This window comes from Lissotriton vulgaris, chromosome 6 (assembly GCF_964263255.1).
Source record: "Lissotriton vulgaris chromosome 6, aLisVul1.2, whole genome shotgun sequence".
Lineage (NCBI taxonomy): Eukaryota > Metazoa > Chordata > Amphibia > Caudata > Salamandridae > Lissotriton > Lissotriton vulgaris.
Window position 1 is genome coordinate 773,893,207 of NC_141694.1, and position 23,736 is coordinate 773,916,942.

At 43.2% G+C, this 23,736-nt stretch overlaps 1 protein-coding gene across 2 annotated transcripts in view; it reads left to right on the forward strand.

The window, feature by feature from the left end:
• Positions 1 to 23,736, forward strand: part of LOC147707967 (amine sulfotransferase-like) — a 281,866-nt gene that overhangs the window by 232,440 nt on the left and 25,690 nt on the right. For both annotated transcript variants that reach the window (XM_086926772.1, XM_086926773.1), the window contains exon 7: positions 16,194 to 16,374. In XM_086926772.1, the coding sequence (XP_086782898.1) occupies positions 16,194 to 16,374 (181 nt within the window). The remainder of the gene's footprint in view (positions 1 to 16,193; positions 16,375 to 23,736) is intronic.

Sequence of the window (23,736 nt, forward strand, 5' to 3'; positions counted from 1 at the left end):
GAAGGCCCCTGGGAGATCTCCAGGGCCCTGTTGCCCCAGTCGGCTCCCCCCATGTAACAGGAGCTGACATTGCTCTGCTCAAAGGGAGCAGCTCTTTCTTTTGTTCCCTTCAGGTGGGAGCAATCTCTTGATCTGTTGTTGGTAGGAAAACAGATTAACAATTGGCTTCCAGCCAGCAGGAGCATTTATTAAACTCCCACCAGCTGGTAGCAGATTTTGTGTTTGCTCCCACTTGGCGGGAAATTCAAAAATTCTCCCAACAAGCAGAAGCAAACACAGGTTTTCCTACCTGCACCTGTGTGGGCAGGGACACCACTATGTCCTCGGGGTGGGATCCTTGACACATAGCTGGAACCCAGGGCCATTAATGGCTCAGGGAGGGTGGCCAAGCAACCCCCTCCCTTTATATTAGATTGGTTTCCCCAGAGGGTGGGGTTCCTGGGACCCGTTAGAGGCCTGGAGAGGGGGGCATGTGGCCATCCTCCCATTATGAGTAATCTCAGCCACAGTAGATGGCTCCTCCAGGACCTGTCACAACTCGGGAGCGGAGCTGTATGGCCTTCTCCCCATTTTGAGAAACTTCAGCCCTGGGTTGGGCTCCCCAGTGCCTGTGATGGAACAGTGATGGGGGCCACAAGGCTCCCCTTGCTTACTTATTGAAATCAGCCCCTCTGGATTGGGTCCCCAGGCCTCTGGAGGCCATGCACGCCCTCTCCTCTTATATGCAAATTGTGGCCCCAGGGGTGGGCTCCCCAGTGCTTTTATGGCTTTGGGAAGGTGGCCATGTGCCACCCCTCCCCTTATTGAATACAACTGGTGGGTCACACTGGGTCCGCAGCATGAAAATAAAAAGTTTAATTTTGAGTTGAAGGGGTGTCTCTGGAGGTTCCTGCCCATCCCCACAAGTGCCAGGGGATCAGTGTGCTCCTATCCTGCTCCATAATACTTAAAAAAAATCATTTTCAGGACACGGGACTGAGTCCCATATACCTGTAATATGCACACATTTTCTCTAGGTTGAGGCCAGCCAATTAGATTGCTTGGTATCACCGGACTCCTACCGGTCCATGGTACTGAAAAGACTGACAGGAGAGAAAGCTTCCTTTGTCAATCAGAAGGCCCTTTTTGAAGCAAAGTCTTAAAGCATAAGAAGTAAATAACAATCAATCCTAAAGACATATTGGTGTTAACATATCTGTTTCATAATAAATAAATCAGTTCTACTGTCTTTGTCAAAATCGTTTACGGATAAACAGATCTGATCTGCGTCATCTGAAATAATATCACAGCACTCCTATCTTTACATAATAAACTGATCAAAACTGTTGAATTGGAAAACTGGAACGTGACCCGGCAAGATTCTATAGCTTTACCAATTGGTTTAGCCCTATAAACAATGCTATTGAAGTTTCCAAAGGTGGCAACCATCTTGCATAGAAGTGCAAAATTCCAAATATGTACAAAATTAAAGTTTGCAAGACAGTAAAAACTCCTTTTTAAAAGTGCCTGATGAGGATTATCACAGTGAAGATTTTCTACTCCCAGTGTTTGTCAGAGAGAGTTACCAATACCAAAAACCTTGTCTGCTACAGTATTCTGTGGCATTCGTATATCACAATACCTGTCTTCATCTTGTAACACTGTGAGAGAGCCATCCACTGTTAAAGCCAGATTGACTTTCAGTAATGCTTCTCACAATAAACAATCAAGTCACTGCCCTTGTCATATATTTTGTAATAAACAGATCAGACTTATTGCTTTATATATATTACTTTCTCCAGTGACCCCTATAGCCTTTATCTGTGTTTTGCCAACATGACAAACTTAGTCCTACTGTAATGGGCATAAGCTTTTCCACAAAGCAACCATCAAGAATACAGTCATGAAATAACACCCAAAAGGACCTAACAAGCGTTTTAGTAGTGCTAATCTTCTATCAACGCATTTTATCAGAAGGGGTAAACAACCCCAAATCCTTGCCTTTTACAGTTTTCTGTGAGACTTCATGTAACAGACTACTTCTCTGCAGGCTTTAATACAGATTAAAAACAATTATTTATTTATTTATAAATTTATAGAGCGCCTGGTGACCCGAAGGCATCCCCGCGCTATGGAGTTGTAAAAAACCAGGAGAAAAAAGGACCGGAAGGCTATTTGGGGAATAAAAAGGTTTTAAGTTTTTTCCGGAAGAGGGCGTGGCAGGGTTCCAGGCGCAAATTGCGGGGAAGTGCGTTCCAGCCTGCAGAGGCTTTAACCGAAAAGCGACGGCCACCGGTGCGAGCCTTCTTGAATTTTGGGACGATGGCCAGATGTTCGTCGTCAGATCGAAGTGTTCTTGGGGCTTTGTAGGGGGCAACCAGGTCTTTCAGGGCGGCCGGGCCGGCACCATTGATGAGTTTGTGGCTGATGCACATGGCTTTAAACTCTACTCGCTGGCGGACAGGGAGCCAGTGCAGAGCCTTGAGGGCCGGTTTGGCAGAGGCTCTGGGAGGGAGGTTCATAATGAGCCTTGCCGCGGCGTTTTGTGCCCGTTGGAGTTTGGCCAAGGTGAATTCCGGAGCGCCGAGGTAAACGGCGTTACTGTAATCAAGCCGGGCTAAGATGAGCCCTTGAACCAGAAGTTTCCTGGACAGGGGGGGGAGGAGAGGGAGAATTTTGCGGATTGACCGCAGGAGGCCAAAACATGTTCCAGCGGTCTTGGTGGCCTGGGTCTTCATGGTGAGGTTCGGTTCCAGCCAGACACCTAGCGTTTTGATTTCTGTCTTTGGTGTGGGTATCTCACCAAAGGCGTCTGGCCAGACCGCGGGGGGGATGGCAGACCATTTGTTGCCCAGCAGCATAATTTCGGTTTTTGCACCGTTGAGCTTCAGGGAGGATTTGCACATCCAGGTGTAAATGTCCTGAAGACAGTTCCGCAGGCTGTCTGGGTGTTTGTCCAGCTGGGAGAGAGAGACGACAAGTTGGGTGTCGTCAGCGTAGTTTACTATTTTTATCCCGTAAGGGGTCACGACATCTTCCAGGGGGGCCATATAAACATTAAACAGGGTGGGACTAAGCGAGGACCCCTGAGGGACTCCACAAGTGAGTGGTAGGGGGTCCGAGCGAGAGTTGCCGTCCCACACCTGGAATGAACGACCTGATAAGAAGGAGTTAATCCAAGCGTGTGCTGTACCCACAATTCCTGCCCCGGCCAGGCGATGTAAAAGGACACGGTGATCCACCGTATCAAAGGCGGCACTGAGGTCCAGGAGGATCACTGCCACTGATCCTCCTGAATCCAGAATGCACCTTGACTCCTCGATGACAGAGAGGAGGGCTGTGTCCGTGCCCTGGCCAGGCCGAAAGCCGGTTTGGGATGTGCGCAGGATTTTGTTGGTCTCAAGAAATAGGGAGAGTTGTGAGTTAACTAGTTTCTCAGCAATTTTGCTGATACAGGGAAGGAGTGATATGGGTCTGTAGTTGGACATATCGTCCGGGTTCAAATGGGGCTTTTTAAGCAGGGCCTTGACGACCGCGTTTTTCCAGTTGGGAGGTACTATGCCTTGGAATAGGGAGATGTTAATAAGATCCATGATGGTAGGGGCTATGCTGGGAGACACAGATTTTAAAAGTCTGGCCGGGCCGGATCAAGGGGTGAGCCACTTTTCATTTTGGCTAACGTGGAGGTGACCTCACTAAGGGAAACTGCTCTAAAGGAGGACAGCCGCGGGCTGTTAGTACAGACCTCTGTATCAGCGTAATTAAGGGGGGTGGTGGGAGGGAGAGAGTCCAGTATTCGCAAGATTTTTGAGTCGAAGAAGGAGGCAAGGTCGTTGCTTCTGTCCGGAGGGGCGTGGGCATCAGTGGGTGCCAAGGGAATGGTGAGGAGTTCCTTGAGGATCAAATAAGATTCCTTTGCGGAATTAGTGGCGTTATGTATTCTATTGTCGTAAAATCCTGCCTTGGCTAGTTTGAGAGCCGATTTGTAGCGTCTTACCTTGCTATTGTAGATGTCTTTGTTACTGTGGAGCCAGTCCTTTCTCCACTGTCTCTCAGCCTTTTTGCACTCTTTGCGGAGGTCACGAAGGTCAGAGGTGTACCAGTGGGCCTGGCCTTTTATCCTGTTTTTAATCTCCCGATTTTTTATAGGGATAATACTGTCGAGGGAGGAGGATATCCAATTGCTCACTTGGGAGTCGGCGGTGGAGGAGTCCTCCGTGAGACTTGGGGTCGAAGCGTCCAGGGCTGTGGACCATGCCTCCACCGAGAGACTGGCCCACGCTCTGTCTCTAGTGAGGGTAGGGGGTTTTTGGGGCTTCTTAGATGCTCCAGGGAGGTGGGTTGTGACCAGAAAATGGTCCGTCCACGGGAGCGGTTGAGAATTAATGAAACGGAGGGAGGGGATATTGGAAAACACCGGGTCGAGAAGGTGCCCTTTCGTATGTGTTGGGCCAGAGTTGGCCAGAAGTAGACCAAAGGACGCTAGTTCGCCAATTAGGTCGGCTGCTCCTGCGTCCAGAGGATCCTCAAAATGAATGTTAAGGTCGCCTGTTATAAGGAAGTTGGGTGTCAGGTGTGCCGAGGAGGAAACAGTTTCCAAAAGGGCGGCCGTAAAGGGGCCAGAGTGGCCGGGCGGCCGATACACCAGGAGGCCTGACAGGGAGTTAGTCGGGGAATACTGAATCGTGAAGAGGCAGCTCTCTGAATCCTGAATCGCGCAGTCCTTGGTTCGACAGGTGAAGTGAACCCTGTGGATTATGGCTAATCCACCTCCTCTCCCTAGGGGGCGTGGTTGAGACATAATGAGGAAGCCCGGGGGGAGGGCCAAGACTATGTCTGCGTTGGAATGCTCCGTAATCCACGTTTCTGTGAGGAGGAGTATGTCCAGATTAAGGTCGATAATGAGATGGTTGATGAACAGGGCATGTTTAGGAAGTGATCTACAGTTGAGAGTCGAGATTTTAAGAACAGGGGGTGGGACAGGGGGTTTTGGTAGGCAAAGATTTCCTGGTTTGCATATGTCACAGTGGGGCAGAGGGTCAGTAGGGTCATGTAGTACAAAGCAGGAGCTGTGTTTGGTAGGTCTTAGGCTTAATAGCTCTCTACGCGAGTAGCTTACCTTTGAAGCGGCAGGGACAGACATGGAGTCCGGCCCTAGGCCCGGTCGTGCGCGGACGGGCGCAGACGGGCTTGCCTTAGGCGCGCCTTCGGCGCGCAAACGGCGCTCCCGCTGCGCTCGTCCGCTGCGCTGGTATGGCCGGCACATTTGTAGTACGAGCAAAGGGCGTGGCCTCGCAGTGGGCGTGGCTCCGCCTTGAGACCGCGCTGGCGGTGTGGGCGTGTTCCCCTGTATCAGCGGTGGGCACGCTGTGTCAGGAGGCTCTGGGAGGGCTGCCTTAGCGCGTGGGTACCAGCGCTGTAGCGAAGGTGAGCTTCGTTCGGTTTTTTTAAAATACACACACAAATTCAATCAAGTGACAGTTTTAAAAACAAGTGGTAGCGTGCAGTCCTCCGGCTTCCGCCTCAGAGGCTGTTTACAACAGGATGAATCGTTGCGCTGACTAACAGCGTTTAAATATACTTTCCGGGTGGGCGTGGCCTCGCAGTGGGCGTGGCTCCGCCTTGAGACCGCGCTGGCGGTGTGGGCGTGTTCCCCTGTATCAGCGGTGGGCACGCTGTGTCAGGAGGCTCTGGGAGGGCTGCCTTAGCGCGTGGGTACCAGCGCTGTAGCGAAGGTGAGCTTCGTTCGGTTTTTTTAAAATACACACACAAATTCAATCAAGTGACAGTTTTAAAAACAAGTGGTAGCGTGCAGTCCTCCGGCTTCCGCCTCAGAGGCTGTTTACAACAGGATGAATCGTTGCGCTGACTGACAGCGTTTAAATATACTTTCCGGGTGGGCGTGGCCTCGCAGTGGGCGTGGCTCCGCCTTGAGACCGCGCTGGCGGTGTGGGCGTGTTCCCCTGTATCAGCGGTGGGCACGCTGTGTCAGGAGGCTCTGGGAGGGCTGCCTTAGCGCGTGGGTACCAGCGCTGTAGCGAAGGTGAGCTTCGTTCGGTTTTTTTAAAATACACACACAAATTCAATCAAGTGACAGTTTTAAAAACAAGTGGTAGCGTGCAGTCCTCCGGCTTCCGCCTCAGAGGCTGTTTACAACAGGATGAATCGTTGCGCTGACTAACAGCGTTTAAATATACTTTCCGGGTGGGCGTGGCCTCGCAGTGGGCGTGGCTCCGCCTTGAGACCGCGCTGGCGGTGTGGGCGTGTTCCCCTGTATCAGCGGTGGGCACGCTGTGTCAGGAGGCTCTGGGAGGGCTGCCTTAGCGCGTGGGTACCAGCGCTGTAGCGAAGGTGAGCTTCGTTCGGTTTTTTTAAAATACACACACAAATTCAATCAAGTGACAGTTTTAAAAACAAGTGGTAGCGTGCAGTCCTCCGGCTTCCGCCTCAGAGGCTGTTTACAACAGGATGAATCGTTGCGCTGACTGACAGCGTTTACATATACTTTCCGGGTGGGCGTGGCCTCGCAGTGGGCGTGGCTCCGCCTTGAGACCGCGCTGGCGGTGTGGGCGTGTTCCCCTGTATCAGCGGTGGGCACGCTGTGTCAGGAGGCTCTGGGAGGGCTGCCTTAGCGCGTGGGTACCAGCGCTGTAGCGAAGGTGAGCTTCGTTCGGTTTTTTTAAAATACACACACAAATTCATTCAAGTGACAGTTTTAAAAACAAGTGGTAGCGTGCAGTCCTCCGGCTTCCGCCTCAGAGGCTGTTTACAACAGGATGACAATCCCCTCCCTAATGCCAATTGATTTCAAAATATGCTATTCACAATTAATATGTCAGGCCAATTCTGTTTATCCTAACTTCTCATAATAACCAGTTCAGACCTAAAGCCTTGATCATTGATTTGTCATTATAAACCAATTCAGTCTCAACGCATTGTACATGGGCTTTACAAAAAGGGAAAACATTCAATAAAAGCACACTTTTTCGGTGAAAGGACACACTGTTTACCCAATTAAATGCTGCCTTCAAGGAAACCAATATGTGCCCCAAGCTTAAGTCCCTTCCTCATTACTAATTCTGAAAGTTATTTTTCTGTGGATCACATAATGTCTGGCGACAGCTGTGCTGTTAAGACAGACCTAAGAATGTAATGTTTTTGGAAACAGCATCTTACAATGTCGAATGTATTCTAATATTGAGCATGTTATCAATTTTCTGTTCAATCGTATATCTGCTTTTAGTACTCAATAGTTGGAGTTATAATGTAATGTCAAACTAGTGTTGGTTTCCATTTTTTTAATTTGGTTTTAAGAGTGCAACAACAATACAAAACAATTTCCCAACGCCCCATTCCTGGTCATAAATCCGCTAAACAGTAACCCTATCAGGATCATAACAGAAAATACATTGATCGTTTCCACCAGCTGATAAAGAGTGCACATTAAACAAAACCCAAATTGACAATATGTACAACTCTTCAGGGAAGCACAGCTGAGGGAATATGTACACCTCTAAAATAGCTTGAGAAGAGAACACCCCTCCATTACATGAAAAGACTGCTTAACAGTGAAATGAGGGGGTACATTCCCTATATGTCTAGAGGCATGTGCTTCATTACTGACAATACCCTTTGAAACAAAATACGAATCCTTTTCCACACTACCAAGGATACATCAAGCATGAGATCCAAAGTTAATTGCTGGAAATATTGGGCCTGTGGTCCCTGAAGTTATCACCAATTCCTCTAGTATATCCCAAGGGATGCACTTTCACAGAGTTGTGGTTATTTGTACCCCTATCCTCACTCTCTCCAAAGCAAAGGTAAGACTTTCAATTATGCACAACATCAAATCACAGGCATGAATGGGTATAGTGCCAGCATAAGAGTGTCGTTGGTGTTGCCCCAATTACATGCACATGTGTGCTCTGCTTGAGTATATATTTCTACTGAGAGGCATTAGTATTAATTCACAGCTATTTTCCAACACCTCCTCAGGCTTTTTGACCCAGAAATTCACAACCTCTTCCACATTTTGCATCATCCTTTGATACAGAGTCAAACGTCTTTCACTTTGAAACATTTAACTCAATGTCTAACTCTGTCCTCCTAAGTTCTGTCATCTGCTCAAATAGTTTGCTCTTACCTTTTGAAACTAAGCCCCTTTCCTTCAACATGCCTGTAAAGCATATCTGTCTAAACATGAGACGAAGTTGGGGTTGCTGAGTATCGGAGTAAATAAATGAGGGTAGCTGGTGAGTCCATATCTAACACCTACAAAACCCCAAACTCTCAAACTCTCAAAGTAGCCTGTTTGATGAGAGATACAAAAAGGAACTGAGATATATAATTATATGGAAGCCATGGAACCTCCCAGAGGTGAAAGCCTGCCACTGTGGAGCCAGCAAAGAAGAAATGGCTCTTCATATCTTTTCTGGATCATCACAATAAAAACTTAATGATGTTGCTTGATAATATATATGAAGTGAGGTCAAGACTACCTAATCCCCCCTGCTTCATTCTTGTTATGATTGTCTTGATCTAACCCTGAGTCTTTTGCCACCTCCTATAAACTTAAAACAAGTTTGTTGAAATCATTTGAAGACCGCTGATTCTGAAAGTTAAATAACTCTTTCTTTGTGTCTCTCTCTCTTTCTGACAGACATCTTGAGTGTCAGTATGTGTTTCAACCAAGAAGTGTTAGTATGAAGGAGATCAGATTCTTTCTCTCAAGAAATGGTGAATAGTTTGTCCTAAATATCTCTACATTTCTTTCACAACACCCACAAAGAAGTTCAGAGCACCAGTCTTGGATACATTAATCTTAAATCCTGTGACTAACTGAGATAATTGAATCTCTCAAAGAATCACTAGAACAAAGGTGTCAAGGACTCTCAATGGTGAAAGAAAACTTCTCCAGATCAGAGCGATGAACAATATGGTCCACCTCTTGATATCTCTGTTAGAAATGGGGGACTCTAGTTGGAAATGGTTTGCACCTTTGTCCAAATAGGGACCCTTCTTCTTAGTCAGTGTAAAGGGGATTCTAAAAATAACTCCTGCTCACCCCCTTGGTAGCTTGACACAGGCTCACAGGCTTATCTCAGGGGTGTATGAATCATTTGTGCACACATACCGTAATACAGTGAAAACACTGCAAATGGACACCAAACCACTTTAGAAAAATAAGTAGTCTTTATCTAAACCAAAAAAGACCAAAACGACAAAAATCCACAATAAAGTAATTGAAATATGACTTTTAAAAAGTCGTAACAGTTCTGTCCATAGCACATTATAGATGCAACACCTTCAGCACAAAGTACCTTGGATGCATCAAATCATAAACAAAACAGCCACAGGGAAGGTATTGCGTCTGTTCCTTAGGTGCAGGGATAGTGATGCATCAGTTCCTTACTCGAGGGGAGGTGATGCATTGGTTCCGTACTGCAATGGAGGGGAGGTCATGCATTGGTTCCTTACTGAAGAGGAGGTGATGCGTTCGGTTTCTTACTGTGCGGGGAGGTGATCGTCTCTTTCTTTCTATGGCCCCAGCATTAATGTAGACTTGGCGCCCCGGAGCGATGCGTGAGGATCGGGAATGTGTTGGTTCTCGATGTGGTGCCGGCAATAGTGCTGTGTTGGTTTCTCCAGCCGTAGTCCCATGATGTGTTGGTTCCTGCAGCCGCACGGAATCAGTACAGAGATCTTGGACTTCGTAGATCAGTGCACTTGATGCAGCGTATGGCGATTTCTCCCACCGCGGGCAGGAGCTGTGTCTGTTTCTTCAGGTGTGGATGCGTTGCGCTTCACGTCTTTGAGTTTCTTTTCCAGCTCCCAACAGCAGGAACAACCTCCAGAGGCCCAGAACAGCAACAGGCACCAATTGGCAGGTCAGAACTCCCAGCATGGAAGTTGAGGGGTGCTGGGGTAAAGTCTTTGTATCCGTGAGACTTCAGAACAGGAGGTAAGCTCCAATCTAAGCACTTGGAGCTCTTCCTCAAACAGGGGACACAGCACACAGCAAAGTTCATGCCCTTTCCTTGGCATAAACAGCCACTGCAGGTCAACCCTAGACAATACACAGCTTAGGGGCAGTACGTTTCCTTCAGTTTCTCCAGCTCTTCTCCTTGACAAAGGTTTCTCTTGAATCCCAGAGGTGATCTAAGGTTCAGGGGTCTAGGTCCCACTTTTTCTAGCACAAATGCCTTTATTCTCTGGTGGCAGAGAGGCTCTTTGCCCAGCCAAACCCAGTTCTGTATTCTCTGGTGCAGCTTCCCGGAAGGAGGTGGCGACAGCATTGTATAAGGTGGACCAGGCCTATTTAGGTGCAAGGAAATCTCCTTCCCCTACTCTAAATGCAGCTGAGGTCTATTCAGCCCAGCCCTGACTCATTCAGGAAAGGCAGGACACTCATTAACCCCCCTCAGTGGCTGTCTGAGAGAATGTACATCCCCAGCCCCTGTCACTCCCAAGTCAGACAGTCAATCCAAAAACCAGCAGAGGCACACAGGATGGCTAAGCAAGAAAATACACACTTTCTAAAAGTGGTATTTTCAAACACACAATATAAAAATCATTTTTACTAAAAGATGCATTTTTATATTCTGAGCTCCGGCATACTCATTTATATTTTCCTATCTTGTCCCAATGGAAAATCATATTTATAAGATGTTATAAATAAACTCCCATTCTATCCTATTGGACAGGTAGCCAATCAATAGTGAAAAACGAAATACACTGTATTTTACTATCAGGACATGTCACACACCTCAGTACATGTCCTACCTTCCACAAAAAACTGCGCCCTTCCCATGGGGCTACCCTGGGTCTATCTTAAGGGTGTCTTATATGTAAGAAAATGGAAGGTTAGGGCCTGACAAGTGGGTGCACTTGCCAGGTCGACATGGCAGTACTATACTGCACACAGCCACTGCAGTGGCAGGTCTGAGTTACATTTACAGGCCACTCATGGGGGTGGCACAATGACCATAATTTGTCCAGTATTTGTAAAGCACGAACAATTACCCGAAGGTGTCAAGGCGCTGGGGGCTGTCGGGAAGATTAAGCGAGCTATTGTCCAGAGTCACATGGTACTGGGCTAATCTGCTGTCGATGATCGAACCTTGAGCCCTCAGGTTCCGGAGTCAATCACCCTGGGCGCTGCGCCACACCTCTTCCACTCTTTCAATCAGTGCTGCAGGCCCACAAGCAGCATTTGTTTACAGGCCCTGGGCACACAAAGTGCACTGTACTAGGGACTTACCAGTATATCAAATAAACCAATTGTGGAACCACCAATCCATGAACACAATTTACAGGGCGAGCATATGCACTTTAGCACTGATTAGCAGTGTTAAAGTGCTCAGAGTCATAAAACCAACCAAAACAGGGTCCAAAACAGGAGGCCAAAAAGCCTAGAGATAAACCCTCTGGAAAAAGACAGGTATAACAATCTCCAATTCTGAATACCAGGAAAGGCACACAGTTTTAGAGCGATCAAGTGAGTGAATGGGTATGACGATGGTAACAGCAGGAAAAAGGGGAGAAAAACCTGGAAAGGAAATGAAACAAGATTAGCAAATGAAAGAACACCTCCTCTCACAAATTCACACTAAGGCGCATCAGATTTACCTGAGACTTAACTGAGTAATCGCCTTTGCAACCTCCACGTAATTTACGCTCTTGTGATTACCAAGCTTTAAATACCCTGTCTGAACCTGTGGATACAAAAATAATCAAGCCTGCAAGCCCATACTACATCGTCCATAACAACTCATCAAAATAATCACATTTCCTCATACATACCCAGGCAGGAAAAGAAAGGAAATGTTTATCTAAAGTTCTGCAAATATTTTGGAAGAGATCCTTATAAGATTGTAAAAGAAAAGTATTTCATAGTCAATGCTGCCACCATTGATATAATATTAATTGGTTCACCATCACCACTAGCGCAGTCTTTTACTTGACTTTGTTAAGCAATTAATTATCATTGCATTTGTTCCAGAAGCAAAAATATTTAAAAGGACAGAAAAATGATGAGAGCACAGTTGCTTTACTTCATGTACTCAATGTAGGAGTCTGTAGATAACCAAAGTCTTTTCACCTTAACAGCTTTTATAAAATAACAGATTTCTGTTTTACATTTTTTATTTCGTTCATGTTCTCCAGAATAACAAGTATGTTCCAACACAAAGGAAAAATGTATGTCTTTTTTGAGCTTACATGACCTTTAGATCAACTCTGTAGATCCAAAGAATACAACTTTTTCAGAGGGAAATAAGAACAAAGCTGCTGACTTATTATATAAACACACGTTCTCTTTTATCTGTGAGGGCAGTACTTCTTGCACATGCTTCAAATACTATCTTTATCTTTCCAAGGCTGCGATTTCCAAGTGAGAGGCAAACAGTCTCTCCCAAAGTACCAGCCTCTGTAACCACATCACAAATGAATTACACATGCTGAACGGCGTGCAAGCTCCTCCTATAAATCCCCCTTGATCCTTCAGAAATCCTCATGCCCTTCCTAGGCGTCATGTAACTTGTAGTCCATGCAACGTTAGTTTGTACAGGCAAGAAAACCCAGTTACCTCCATGTTAACTTTCACATAGAAGTAGTTTATGGTGCACAGACATAATATCGAGTCCAAAATATCGATTAGACATAATATCGAGTTTTTAATATAGACTGGACAAAATATCGACAGGATAGAATATAGACAACAAAAATATCGTTTTTAGGGTAAGTGAAGTAATATCGACTGTTAAAAATATAGATATCGAAATATATAATATAGGTAGTTAAAAATATCGATTTTTTTAATAATATAAAATTTTTATAGTGTATTTTTATGTTATAATATGTGTGAAAAGTGTGTATTTATGTTATAAATAATTATATTTAATGATTTTTGTTTTTATAATTATTGCGTAATTTAATTCTGTAGCGGGTTGTGGGTTTAAAAGGGAATAGGGTGGGAAGTAATTTAATTATAATTAATTTAATTATTGATAGTAACTTGTAATTCATTGTTAATTAATTTATATGTGTTAATTAATTTAATTGTAATTGGAAAATAATTATTATTAATTGATTAATTGGTAATTATGTACATTTTACTAATTTAATTCTGTAGCGGGTTGTGGGTTTATAGGGGAATAGGGTGGGAAGAAATTTAATTATAATGAATTAAATATGTAAATTTATTTAATGCTAGTAAATAGTAATTAATTGTTAATTAATTTATATTTGTTAATTAATTGAATTATAATTGTTAATTAATTTATATTAATTGATTAATTGGTAATTATGTACATTTTACTAATGTAATTTCTGTAGCGGGTTGTGGGTTTATAGGGGCATAGGGTGGAAAGTAATTTATTAATAATTAATTAAATAATAAAATTAATTAAAATGTATTTATTTGGAAATAATTGTAAAAAAAATTATTTATAAAATAATTAATTGTTAATGTTTAATTATTTGAATTAATAGGTGATTAATTGAAATAATTATTGTTAATTAGTAATTTTAAAATATTAACTATTATATTAGATAACATTATTATTTGTTTTATTAATTATTAATAGATATTCATTTTTAGATTTTTGAATAATATATGAAATATATCTCTGGAGTGGGAATAGTAATTTTAACCCATACGCTATCCAACGCTTTCCCTACTGTTGCATCCACTGGAGTGGGAATAGTAATTTTTACCCCTACGCTATCCAACGCTTTCCCTACTGTTGCACTCTTTGGAGTGGGATTAGTAATTTTAACCCCTACGCTATCCAACTCTTTCCCTACTGTTGCACCCACTGAAGTGGGAATAGCAATTTTAACCCCTAGGCTATCCAACACTTTCCTTACTGTTGCACCCACTGGAGTGGGAATAGTAATTTTAACCCCTACGCTATCCAACACTTTCCCTACTGTTGCACCCACTAGAGTGGGAATAGTAATTTTAACCCCTACGCTATCCAACGCTTTCCCTACTGTTGCACTCTTTGGAGTGGGAATAGTAATTTTAACCCCTATGCTATCCAACACTTTCCCTACTGTTGCACCCACTGGAGTGGGAATAGTAATTTTAACCCCTACGCTATCCAACGCTTTCCCTACTGTTGCACTCTTTGGAGTGGGAATAGTAATTTTTACCCCTATGCTTTCCAACGCTTTCCCTACTGTTGCACCCACTGGAGTGGGAATAGTAATTTTAACCCCTACGCTATCCAACGCTTTCTTTACTGTTGCACCCACTGGAGTGGGAATAGTAATTTTAACCCCTACACTATCCAACGCTTTCCCTACTGTTGCACCCACTGGAGTGGGAATAGTAATTTTAACCCCTACGCTATCCAACGCTTTCCCTACTGTTGCACTCTTTGGAGGGGGAATAGTAATTTTAACCCCTACGCTATCCAACGCTTTCCCTGCTGTTGCACTCTTTGGAGTGGGAATAGTAATTTTATCCCCTACGCTATCCAACGCTTTCCCTACTGTTGAACCCACTGGAAAGGGAATAGTAATTTTTACACTTTTGATATTGTACGTTAATAATATTGGCTATTATTTAATTATATTTTGTTACTATATATATATGTTTTAAGAAATATGAATTAAAAAATATTATTTTTTTACTTTCATTAATTACTATAAGTTAATTTAAGTATTTTTAAGTATATTTTAGTACTTAATTTTCAATATTAATTTAATTTAACATTGTTTTTAGTAAAGTCGATATTTTTTAAAACTATATTTTTGTAAACAATATTTTTAACTCAATATTTTTGTACTTACCTGTTTGTAGATAGAAACTCGATATTTTGTCAGTCGATATTTTGTCAACGATATTCTTGCAGGTCGATATTTTGTCTCTCGATATTATTTCAGTGATCCGTAGTTTATATTGGTAACGTTTGAAGGCGCTAAGATGTTTGAATCCTGATAAAAGGACCATTGATGCAAACGTGATAATAATGTCTAACATCCATGAGCATAGATAATTTAAATACATTGCCCATATGAACACCACAAATAGCCCATTTATGAATTGCACGGGTTATTATATGGAAAGAGCAAAATGGAGAGGGACAAGCTGCAACCCTACCTCATACCCTTCTTAAGCCATACTTGCTGGGAATCTCTCTAATTAATCCTGTTTTTTGGCATACAGGTAGCGTGTCTTGCACACCAATATGTTAAGAAAACCAGGTCCTAAGCTTCTTACAGTCAAACCTGTCCAAACCTTACTTAGCATCTAATGAGAGAAGCATAACTTTCCTCCTTCCTCTGTGAACCGCATCTATAATTGTTTCACCCTTGAGCATGTTTCCCCTACTAGTTTTTGGAGATTTACCCCTTTTGAAGCAGGGGGGTAATTAAGGGCAAGAGAAGTTTAATTGTTTTGGCCAAACTTTTTATAATAAATTTTTGCCAAGTGTTTAGTTCTAAGATTGGTATAAATGATTCCAATCTCAATGCATCTTTGTCTGATGATGAGTGAAAACAGAGCCTTGTACATTGAAGGAGTTATCTTTGCTTTGGTTGCACACTTACGGTAAAGCTTGAAGAGAAGGTTCAGGTTGTAAGTATAAAAACATTGATAGATAGTCATTTTACTGCACACCATAGACTGACAAAACTGATAACTTTGGTCTTTGCTATGGGTTCTTCAAACTGCGCTACATGTACCATCCGATCTAGATTGGCGTCCCTAGAATAATTCTGAGATATTTTTTATAATTTCAGCTGCATTTATGTTTCTACAGAACTCCCAAAAGTGCTCAACCTTCTCCCAGTCAACTCAGCAACCCCTTCCCTTTCATCACAATTATAATAAATGTCCATGAATATTTGGTCTCCTATATCAACACCAAGAGGCTGCCAGCATTATTTCCCCTTCATAGTAATGCTGTACCAACTTATCCATGGAACATTTTCCCTTCCCCCAAAGGGATTCTTCTACATTATGGTGTCGCAGAGGGATAAGCTATACACGTAGGTCTGATTTTCTTAAGAAACCACAAGGAATGTATTTTCCCCCACAACCTGCATCAACTTATCAGAGTTCATTAGATGGCAGATCCTGAACATCATGGAAGGTTGAACATGTAGACATATTTAAATAAAAAAATTAAATAGCAGGTTTATTGTCTTGTAAAAAATAGCCTTCAGTAGGAAAAATGCTAAATGCGCTTTATTTTTTCCAGAACCTTCGGTCTGTGGTGGTGAAGATTTGTCAGTTTACAGGGATGCAGCTAAGTGATCTTGAAGTGGATTCTGTTGTGAAACAGGCTGCTTTCAAGAATATGAGATCAGACACAAGGGCAAACTACAAGCATATGCCAAGCAATATTCTGGACAACCAGCAAGGGAGTTTTCTTCGCAAAGGTAATATTGTGGCGATCACTTATAGAGTTCCTTCAAATAGTACACTACTGTTAAAGCAAAAAGTGTGACATGTTTGAACAAACCGGTACAAAAGGGGGAGATGATGGACGGAGCATCTGAATCAATCAAACACTCACACCCAGTCAAAAGATCTGGGTTTAATCCATCACTGTTCTTTAGCCCACTCTGCCACCCCAGTTCAGACATGGCTACATGCAAATCATTCTGACCCTGTGCCTCATGGGAACAGTCCAGCCCGAACTGCCAAGCCATGTCTTCCCTTGACCGGAAACAAGCTTACGATGACCGGTTTCTGGCATTCCAGCCGCCTTCAGCCCGGCTTGCTTGAATCCAGTGGCAAAGTGAGCAAGGGACTCACGTCTGAGCATACCCTGCCACACTTATGGCGGCCAAAAGCGGTACAAAAGGGGGTGGTGATGGATGGAGCATCTGAATCAATCAAATACTCACACCCAGTCAAAAGATCTGGGTTTAATCCATCACCGTTCTTTAGCCCACTCTGCCACCCCAGTTCAGACATGGCTATATGCAAATCAGTCTGACCCTGTGCCTCATGGGAACAGTCCAGCCCGAACTGCCAAGCCATGTCTTCCCTGGACCGGAGACAAGCTTCCGAGGACCGGTTTCTGGCATTCCAGCCGTCTTCAGCCCGGCTTGCTTGAATCCAGTGGAAAAGTGAGCAAGGGACTCACGTCTGAGCATACCCTGCCACACTTATGACGGCCAAAAGCGGTACAAAAGGGGGTGGTGATGGACGGAGCATCTGAATCAATCAAACACTCACACCCAGTCAAAAGATCTGGGTTTAATCCATCACCGTTCTTTAGCCCACTCTGCCACCCCAGTTCAGACATGGCTATATGCAAATCAGTCTGACTCTGTGCCTCAATGGTTTCTGAATCACAATTTGGAAGGTGCATGTTTTGACCGTCTCTTCCGAATTGTGATTCACAATGCTACCTATCAATGACTTGCCACTGCAGTTCCTTTTTTCATTTAAAATGTTTTATTGATCATCATCAATTCATTATTTCATCATTTCATTGTTACACAGAATAGATAAAGTAATCCATATACTTTCATTGTAGAAAACAGAGAAAAGAAATATAGGAACAGGACAATTTTTTCACTTTATACATGTCCTTGTATCTTAGCCGCCATATCAAATATCTTCTTCTAACTTCATGATGTACGGAGCCCCTCATACACCATAGCATTATTATTAATATCAAATCCTATTAATCCACCCTTCAAACAGCTCTTCTCCCCTCCTGTCCATCTTTCCTCCTCTCTAGCGAAAGTCTCTAAGCATGGATATGGTGCTCCTGACTCTTCCACTCTAATTTCTCTAAATCCTCTTTTTCCATTCTAAAACTGGAGCCCAAATTTGTTTCCCTAGTTGGTTTGCCTTCCATCCTTTCTTCTCATATAATGCCTTCTCAAGATTGTATATAGATAGTAACCGTGACATCAATTGTTGAAACGTTGGGGGGTTTGGATATTTCCATAGAGATGCTATACATATTCTACTTAACCATTGCCAGAAATATAAATTCCTGCTGAGCTACAGGGACCCTTCTCTCATTACCCCCAATACCATCACTTCATCAGTTAAGCTCATATGGATCCCCATTGCTCTGCCCATAAACTGTTTTATTGAGCTTTTAACTGGATCTAGGATAGGGCATGAAGCAAACATATGGATCGTATCTGCTTCCATGCTTTGGCATCGTGGACAGCTTATACCACTTGTTCCCCCCAGCGAGTTATTCTATACGGTGTATAATATAGTTCAAAAATGGTCTTGTAGTGTTGAGCCTGGAGGTTCACTACCTTTAATACTGTGTTTGCCAATTTGAGCGAGGTTTCAAACTCGTTCCGGACTATATTGAGTGTTATTCTCCATTTTTCCGAGACTTTCCCCCGATCATCTTCCTTAAACTGGCACAGTTCTTCATATATATGTGAGATTGAACATCCCTCCTCGCTTTGCAATAGCTCCATACCTTCTTCTCTTTAAATACCTTATTACCTCCTTGCTTCTTTAGCAAAGCTGACCTAATCTGCAGGTATTTGTAAAAGTCTCTGCGCTCTAGATTATATAAATGTTGTGCCTTATCGAAAGGGATTATGCCTGTAGCATCTGTAAAATCCCCAATAATTTTTACACCAAGCTCATCCCATCATCATGAAAAACCTCCGGTAATGAGGGGTTCTTGAATAGGGGGGTATAGTAGTTCACTCTTCCAAATCCCATTTTTTTCTGGACCGAGGTCCAGACTGATATTGAGGCCCCAAGTGTCTTGAACTTTACTTTCTTGTAGTAATTTGTACCACTAAATGTTAAAAGCCATTTGTTGGCCTCAGTTGTTATAAGTTTGTATGCATCTGGGATACCCTTGCTACCCCTCCATTTATCTAGAGTAGTGCTCCCTAATAGCCCTCTGGTATATTGGAGGACCGACGCCCAATAATATGCCCTGAAATCAGGTACTGTCAAGCCCCCCCTATCCCTTGCGGGGGACATTAACTTAATGGCCCTTCGCGTTCTGTCTTTCACCCAAATGAAGCGGTTAGAACTCCCTCAATCTCTTTGAACCAATTACTATTGAATTTTAATGGAATCGTCCTGAAGAGATATAGGACTTTAGGGAGGAATAACATTTTTTTATATTGCAGCGACATACTATCGTCAGATGCAGATTATTCATTCTATATAAATCTTTTTTTGATTTTTGAATCACAGGGGCCAGATTATTTTCCACTATCTTTGTTAGATCTGAAGTTATTGTTATTTCAAGATATACCGCTGAATCTGTTACTCTTTGGTCTGCCAATGTAATTTTGTTATTGACCACAATTTGCGTCTTGCCTTGATTTAATTTGTAACCAGACAATGCCCGTAAATATCTGCCTCTCTTTCTATTTCCGCCAGAGCTGATACAGGTTCTGACGATGTGATTGCTAGGTCATCTGCATAACCTAGAATTTTTGTTTCATACCCATTCAGTATTATTGGCAAGATGTTTCTATTTAATTCTATTCTCCTAATAAAGGAGTCAATATAAAAGGCAAAGAGTAGCGGAGAACAAGGACACCCTTGTCGGGTTCCCCGTCCAACGTTAATTACGCCACTCACCTCGCCCATTGCTCGAAGTCTAATCTTGGAGGTTATGTACAATGCCTGTAAAGCCCCTATACACCGTTTTCCAACATTTGCTTTTTCTAATGCTGATCAGAGGAAGCCCCATGAGACCCTATTGAAAGCTTTCTCAGCGTCCAACAATAGGAGGGCCATAGGGTCTCGTGAGGCTGCCGAGCCATCAAATAGCTTGCATACTCTCCTGATATGGTCTGCCGTACCCCTCCCTGGGATGAACCCGTGCTGTCTAGGGGAGATTACCTTCCCAATTATTGAGCTTAGGCGGTTCGCTAGGATTTTTGAATATATTTTGGTGATGCTATTCATGAAGCTAATTGGTCTGTAAGAACCTGGGTCTGTTGGGGGCTTGTTTTTTTCAGAAATACCACCATTATGGCCTCCCCCAAGATAGCAGGGGTGTTGCTCCCCTCTGGGTGTGGATCATGAGTTTGCTAATATCCTCTTTTAATGCTGGATAACATTTCTTATAAAATTCGAGTGGGATAAGATCGGGTCCAACCGCTTTCCCGGCGGGAAGATCATTGATTGCCCCCTGAATTTCCTCAGGGGAAAACCAAGCCTCCATTGCCACTGTGTCCTCCATTGTTAGTCTCTCAATTGAAGCAGACTGAAGGCAATAGTCTATTTCCTCTGTGCCCATCCCCCTATCTGAGCTATATAACTTTTGATAGAAGTCCCGGAATATCATGCAGATCTCCTTAGGAGTGGTAGCAGTTACCCCAGCATCTGATATCAACTCAGGTATATCCCCTCTAGTTGCTGCCTGCCGAGTTCTAACTGCTAGTATGCGCCATACTTGTTCGCTGTATTCATATTGATCCTGCTTCCAAGCCAGAAATTTTCCAGCCGCCTTAGAGGCGATCAATTCCCCCACCGCAGCCTTGGCTAGAGCTAATTTCTGTGCTATCTCTTTTATGTCGTGCTTAGCACAAATCGCCTTGGCCAATTCTTCCTCTAATGTAGTGATTAATTTTATCTTCACCTCCATCTTGGCCTTTTCTGTCTTATTGAGTCTAATAGAGTAGCTCATGGTCTCCCCTCTGATACCAGCCTTCAAGGCGTCCCAGACTACCCCAGCCGCGCGGTCCCTCTATTTATTTCGAGAAAGAACTTAAGCCAGCCTTCCTTTTGTGTCACATATTTGCTATCTTGTAATAGAGCTCGCTCAAATGACCAGCTAGTTGGTTGTATCTGAGAGTTTGGGATTGCGATCTCTAATATTAGGGGGTTATGATCCGACATTACCCGTGGCAACCTGTTTATTTTAGAGATGGGGATTAACGTAGGAGAAATCAGGAAATAATCTAAGCATGCTATTGCCTTATGTGGTGCAGAATAATATGTTCTGCCACCGCAGCATGCATTTTGTTGTTCCCTTATCTATAAGTCCATTTTCATTCATTAATTGGATCAAAGTTCTATGACTTTTCCTCTTTCTGCCTACAAACCTGTCAGGGTTGTTTTTCCATAGGTCATTTAAACCATTAATATTAAAATCTCCACACATTATTATTGGGAAAGGCAAATTGGCCTTTTGTATACTGATTTGATTTAGTATTTCCGGATCATCTACTGTGAGGCATATATTGAACCTAAGGTGAGATTAAATCCCTGTGTTTGACATTCTACCATAGCCCAGCAGCCATAGGTGTCTGCAAGTTGTTTTTTACCTACTACAGCCTTAGCCCGAGCAAGTATCGCTACTCCTGTGTTCTAGTTCCTTGTGTTGTGCATGTTAAAAGTTGATAATCCAACTGATCCAATAAGAACTTGCGGGAAACCTCAACGTGGGTTACTTGTAAGCATATCCTATCGGCGCGCACAGTTCTTAAATATTCTTTCACATCCCTTCGTTTCCTTGCGTCATTCAGCCCACATATATTAATAGTGGCTATCCGCATGAAGTTCACCTTCTTTCCTCCTGTGTACCCTATTCTGATTTTCTTTGTTAGATGATGATGATGATTTTATCTCTCCTTTTACTCCCACACCCAAACCCAGCCCTCTCTGCCATCCCTCCCCCTCGACCCCCCCCCCCACCCTCCACCCAACAAAATGAAGCAAGCAGCCTTAAGGTCTCTATGATGGAGTCTGAAAGTCAGCCTCCCTTTGCCGCATTTTGCACAAATTTAAACCTTCATGGTGTGCTGAATAAGCCGTCCCCCTATGCCACCCACTATACCAACACCTCCCCCATTATATGCTAAGCTGTGCAGAATGCCACTCCCCTTTTCCGTCCCCCCTCTTTATGTATTCTCCTCGTTCTGTTTATATAAATCCGCCGATACAGGGGAGTGGCAGAAAGCAAAGTCAGTGTGTGCCACCCATCTTATCACTGGGATGTAGGATTTCCATTTCCTGGCTTTAACATATCCATATAGGTCTTGGCTTGTATTTCGGGTGTAAAAACCCTAATATTATTTTTGTAGATGATCTTTAGCCTCGCCTGGTTCATTAGTTAGGCATGCAGGCCCATCTGTCTGCATGGTTCCACCAGCTTCCTCAGCCGCCATCGCCTCTCCACTGTAATATGGCAAAAGTCGGGGGTGGCAAAGAATGACTGGTTCTCGAAGGAGCGCTTGGCATTCGAGTGGGCTTTAGAATAAACCTCTTCTCCCAATAGGAAATTCCCAAAGTAGATTAATATTACTCTAGGTCTTGCTACTCCTTCCTGAGCTCTCGATTAGTTTTTCTTCAGAGCCAGCGGAAAGCGGTGGACCCTTTGAATTGCAACCGCAGTTCCAATTGCAAACCACTGATAGGTTACAGACTTCTTAAAGGAGGAAGTAACCTAATCATAAAGAGGACGGGGTTCCCATGAGACTTCTCTTCCTTTGTGAGTGAAAAAAAAAGGTTTGGGACTGACCAGATATCCACAGGACCACTGTCAACTCTTAAACACACATTTTAAACAAATGCCTTTTTTTCACTTAAATGCAGACCCACTTACTTTTAGGAAAACTAGGCTGCATTACAAAAAATACTTTATTACAATGTGATCATAGACATTGCAGTCTGCTGCTACCAGCAGGCCACAATCTCTGTGATGCCACCCAATCGGAGTAAATCACCAATTGGAAACTGTGTCTGATATTCATGAGGTAGTATGAATGGAGACCCATTATGAATGATGATTTTGTGAACTAACCTATTAGTACATGTCAGTTCCCCAAATCAGATTTGTTTAATTAAAAGTCTGTTTGCAATTTGTGACCACTTCTTGCAAATCAATTCTTAGTACATAAGGCTATGTAGCCCCTGTCATTCATTATAAGGATATTGCAAGCCACTTCAGAGTACCATGACTCGAAAAAGAAACTCAGGTTTCAGTTTTGTTCCCTGTAGGGTAATTTAACTCATTGGTGACATGTAATGTCCATGTAATGTATGGCAGTGGCATTTACTACAAATATATCCCTATGCCAGTCATCATCCCTTACCATTTATTTCATATTCTTCACTTCTGATCTCTATTTCTCATCCATCATCATTCATCCATCTTCATTCAGTCTAATTTCTTATCTCTCAGTCATCACAACACACTCATAATTTTCTGAAATATCCCTGAACAGTTGTGGTTTTTCTAAAGCCAGACCCAAGCAAAGGTCATCGGAACGCTTTACATTGTCAAAGTCCTGCATATAGTCAATGAGGGAAAGAAGAGGTACCAAGTTTATAAGCTGTTAATGAATTGCTACGTAGTGTTCTTTAAGGAGGTGAATCTTCTGCACATTTTTACAGCATTCCCAATCTACATGTAGGGATCTACTCTAATCAGGAAATACTAAAGTTCACTATCTGGTGGGCCCCCACCTGGTGTCACACTGGAAAAAGATATATGTGTTATTAAAATCTCAAGTTGCCCTTTTGCTTTAACTGAAGGACCTTGTGTAGCTCTGTTTAGGCCCAATAATCTAAATCTAAATACGTCTTTTCCCCTTGGGACTCACAGAGAGAGGACCTCAGTATGAAATATTTGTTCCTTTGGAGAGTCACCAGATTGTACCTACCTGTCTCGATGGTCCTAGAGGGCACTTTAGTATTTCCTGATTTGAGTAGAGCCCTACATGTTGATTAGACATTAGTGCATTGGTACTGATGAATTGCCACTGATCCAATTGGGGTCAATACTAACCATGACACATATTGATCCAGATTATCTTTTATGTAACATTATT